The sequence below is a fragment of the Octodon degus genome, unplaced genomic scaffold (assembly GCF_000260255.1).
Source record: "Octodon degus isolate 3935 unplaced genomic scaffold, OctDeg1.0 scaffold00218, whole genome shotgun sequence".
NCBI classification, from domain to species: Eukaryota; Metazoa; Chordata; class Mammalia; order Rodentia; family Octodontidae; genus Octodon; species Octodon degus.
The window spans coordinates 2,399,405-2,404,209 of record NW_004524794.1 but is presented as its reverse complement, the minus strand read 5'-3'; the positions used below and the strand labels follow the sequence as shown (position 1 = coordinate 2,404,209).

At 33.5% G+C, this 4,805-nt stretch overlaps 1 protein-coding gene across 2 annotated transcripts in view; it reads right to left on the bottom strand.

Annotated features, from left to right (window-relative positions):
- The window catches only part of Ccser1 (coiled-coil serine rich protein 1), a 610,743-nt gene that overhangs the window by 297,586 nt on the left and 308,352 nt on the right, over positions 1–4,805 (bottom strand). For both annotated transcript variants that reach the window (XM_023705372.1, XM_023705373.1), the window contains exon 5: positions 3,090–3,297. In XM_023705372.1, coding sequence (XP_023561140.1) covers positions 3,090–3,297 — 208 coding nt within the window. The remainder of the gene's footprint in view (positions 1–3,089; positions 3,298–4,805) is intronic.

The following is a 4,805-nucleotide window of genomic DNA, read 5'->3' as shown; positions in this document are numbered from 1 at the left end:
TTAGGATAGATATATAGTTACATTCTCTTAATGAATAGAGGGATTTGTTCTAATGGTGTTTGTAAATAGGATATCAAGTCCGCATCTTGCACAGCAATTAACCACTAGGAAGAATGTATGCAATGTGTTAATTATTGAAACTGTCCAACCAATTTGATTTAAAACTGTCTCACTGCTATTTGTTTCTCAATAAAATTATGGAAAAAAGAAAACAGAACACAGTCATGCACTCGCATGCCAATCAGATAAAATTTGTAGTATCTGTGTAAGTTCCTTGTTCCCTTCCTGAACAATCTGATATTCCTCAAAGTTAACTAATCACCAGATATCAACTACATACACCAATTATTGTGCCTTATTTATTCTAATGTGGACTCAATGCCCATATTCTTTTGCACATAGAACAGCTCAGTGGTAAGGAACCAGTAAATACTATAGCAGCAATCATGTTACATGCCAAACTCAGTCAGCTGCTGGCTTTGTAAATAAAGTTTTATTGAAACAACTAAAAAAAAGACATAATTATTTATTTCTGCAATTATTTATTTTTTTGCGGAATGGGGATTGAACTCAGGCCCTTGTACTTGCCAGGCAAGCACTTTTTCTACTGAGCTAAAAAATTTTTAAAGAATACAAATACAAAATAATACTAAACTTCATTGAATAAAGTAATATAAATTCAACAATGTTTGCTATATTGCATGATGTTATCTTCCAATTAGTTGTTCATATTACCAGATATAAACCTGCAAAATTGGTTTAAAAAACAAAATACAACAAAACCAAAAAAGTTTTAAGAAATTAAAAAGAAAAAATGAGAATAACAAGAAAAAAATTAAGCATTAAGTGCTCCTTTAAGACTAGCAGAAATTGGCAGTACAAACTAACCTTCAAATATACATGAGTATATCTTTCTCCCTCTTTCTTTTTTTCCTTTTCCTCATCCCAGTTTTTCCTTCCCATAAAATTTAAGGATAGCTTCAAAGTATTTCAAATAGAATTTATCACTAATAATTCTATTCATTAAAATACAACAGGTAATATTAATTATGTGGCTACATTTATTTTAAAAAGTCAGGTCCTGCAGTGTTTCTCAGCTGGATTGATCTCTCTGATTTTGGCAGTGAATGCAGGTTAATTTGATTGGCTGCCCCGAATTAGCTAGCTTACCTTAGGTGGAACTATGAGCTTACTATTTATTGTCTTGATTTGTAGGTTAGGTATTGATTAAAGTAATGCACTTAGGTGTGAAGCTGAAAAGATCAAAGCTGTAAAGATCAGAGTACAGGGTGAAGTATCAACTTGATTGATTTCTTTCTGCTGCACAGACATGCAATTATTGGTCACTGCACATCACCTTTTAAAATCAATCTTCTTTCATTTCTTTGGTGAATGAAACAGAATTATCAACACAAACTCAATAAATTGTGAATATTACTGAATATTTTAAAATTATGAAATTTGAAACTTTAAGAAAGCCTCTAGACACTGCTTGTCATTTCTTCCTACTCCCTTTTTACTTGTACTGATTTTGCAACCCAAACAAATGTATAAAGCTGAATAGTTGAATGTTACAGACTGTGAGATTAATATCTTTTGATACAACAGATGTTATTAGGTTTGCCTTGTACAAAGCCATTCATACTGCATGTTAAGCAAAAGACAGGTGGATTCTAAGTTATCTATTCATATCTTGTTTGCATAGAAACCATGCTGCCATACACATAGTAAGTATTCTACAGGTAAGTATTTAACCGCAAGAATGGCAACAATTTTTTTTAAGAGCCGTGGTTTTCAGAGTTTGCCAATATGGCATAAACACTCCCACATGATGGATTGTGAACTATAAAAATGACACAAATTAATTTATACAGGGAGGTGATGTAAGGGAGTGGCTGCATAGTACCTGCACGATGACAATCCAATGAGTCACAAGTGTAGACAACAGCAAATAAAGAAGAGCTGAACTTTGAGCGCTGGTATTCTTTAAAAACATATTTCAACTACAAGTGTATGCAACTCAATTGTTGCCTTTTTGAACTGCCCAGTCACCAAAATACTGAAGCTCTAGTAGTAATCAGGTGACAGCCTTTTATTTCTTTCTATTATGGCATAGTTTCCAAGCCCAAAGACTACCTAACTGCTCTAAACAGGATGAGATATAATAAAGATACCTTCCAATAATTATTTATAAAAGTTAATGAAATCATAAAACTGGATAATTCTTCCAATAGTCTCTATGAAATTAATTTAATTTCACTCTTCAATTTGTCTCCAACAGCAGCTACTAATGTCATTGTTATGAAAGTATTAGAATATTAGCCATGATTATTAATAAGTCATGTTATTACTTATTCCAAGTAATATATATCTTTGTTCTAACACTATGAGTATATCCTATTAATAACCAGAAATCTAGAAGTCACAAGTTTTAGGTTGATTTTCTGAATTCCCATTTACTGGAAAAAATTCTTTTAAACTTCAGTCCATCACATTATATACCTATTAAGTAATAGCAGAAATTACCAAAGAATGTAATTGTAATTTTAAAAGTAGTATCATAGCAGACTTGAATTTTAAAGAAACTGATTCCCGGGGAAAAATGATAATCTGGAAAATTCCCTCACACATTCCCTGACTTGCTCGCCATTTGAATGTAGGCTATAGAAGGTCAAACACAGGCAAACACATTCACTGGATGAAATCAGTCATTAATCAGATTGGATTTTCCTGATTGACTATGATTGGTGCAAAAACTAATAAACTATGCTACAGTGTCATATGAACAGAGCTTCAAAGTCATCCATAGTAGCTGATGGTATTTACTTCTTACCTGATAATTAAGAGGAAGGTAGGCATCAACTTATTCTTTAATGGAACCTTAGAGATTTAGACTTGAAATTCTGAGTACCTATTTATAAACCAGAACTCCAAAGTTTTCATGGAGTAAGGAGGACAGTGAAGCACAGAAGACTTGACTCTTGCCCAATGCCATGCAGTTAATTACGGACAGGGCAGGGTTGGAATGAATCTGGAGACTGCACTGTCCACCAACACTGAAAAGAATTAATTTCAGAGTAAACTGTTACCTCCTGGAGAACCCTCTTCATCTTTAGCAAAAGTGTCTTCACTGCCGTGCAGTCCTGTAACATCAGCCTGAATGGCAGAGAATCCAGGCCTCCATTTTCTTCCACACTCTGCAGGGACCAGTCTGCCGATGGACTGCTGGGCACACGGCGGACATGGGAACACCTGGATTCCTGGTCCACATCTCTTGTCAATTTCAACGAAAGGCTCCTAATAAGAAAAAAATTAATAGAAATTAAAACGCAGTATGCTTAGACTATTTTCTCCTAAGCTGTGGATCAATATCATTAGTAGGCAAGAAAAAAAATTGTTTGTGAATCTCCTGATTTCCTCCTATTCTCCTCTGAAAATAGACTTTTTGAGGAATTCTGAAATGGTTTAATTGTATATTTAATGGTAAGATTCAATTGCAATTAGTTTCTTAGAAGATGATCTTTCTCTAATTTGCATTTAATCTATTCATGGTACTTGACTCATTTGAAAATGATGAGACCCAATGAATATCAGTAGAAGACAAATTTTATAACTAATGTTTCTTATTGCATGCTTAAAATTAACCAGAATCAAAAGATTAAGAAGCAAAAATTAAGAGAAAAATTTGTTTGGTAATTATTCCTTTAAATAACTGAAGCTATCAATAACTCAGTGATTAAGAAAAGCATTTTACAAAGAATTTAATATAAAAAACTTCTTAAACAGGGGGTATAATTGGGAAATACATAACTCCATGATGCTATTAACATAAAAAGGAATCAAAATACAGTTTCCTCCACACAAAATGCCATGTTACAAGAAGGATCATATTGAGTTGAAAGCAACAGAGAAACAGATGGAAGAAAAAGTCTTTTATTCTATATATTTACAAAAGTGTTTGTCTTTCATCTACTGGAGACAACTTTAGACATTCAACAGGCCAGAGATGTCACCAGAAATACCTAGGGAACAAATTTTTGACCAGTTGTGTCTTCAGTAAGTTTCTCTGTGTATTACCTTTATTCATTCTGCTGCCTTAAGTCCTTTTCTCATTTCTTCTGGAAAAAAATTCTTATTCTTAGCTCCAGTGCTAGGCACTCACTTGGGCCACCCACATGACTCCTGCTTATGTGCACAATGCATGTGCTAATGAACACCTTCGTTTTTTCCCTTTGGCGATTCAATTTACAGGGCCATCCCTGGAAAACCCAGCATGCCCAAGGGTGAGAATCAAACACAAAGTGCTCACTCTCCTGAAACACTGCCCCTTCTAAACTAACAAAAAACAAAACAAAACAAAAAAAAAAAAAAAAGAATGACCATCTCCTGACAAGTGTAACATTTAAGCTTGTACAAAACTGCCTAAGGTGCTGCAGTTTTAAATAAATATTCTCTATAATTATTTGTATAGGTTATATGATTAGCAGAGGCCAGGTCTTACATGGTTCAAGTATATAAGGCAGTTTATCCTGAATTAATTTTTCATCTGTTTTTTAATTCATACAAAATTTATTCCCTTGCATTTTAGTATCATCATGTGTAAAATGAACTCCCTCACTACACCTTCCATTTGGACCCTCTCAAAGTGTGAATAAGTTAACACACATGCCAATATCCCTCAAGACACTGGGAGATTATGTGGTTTTTAAAAACAGATATAAAATCCAGGTAGTAGTAACTCTTACCACCCCAAAGGTGTATTTTCTATAGTAATTGTACAAAAATGTATTTTCATTAAGTTATTT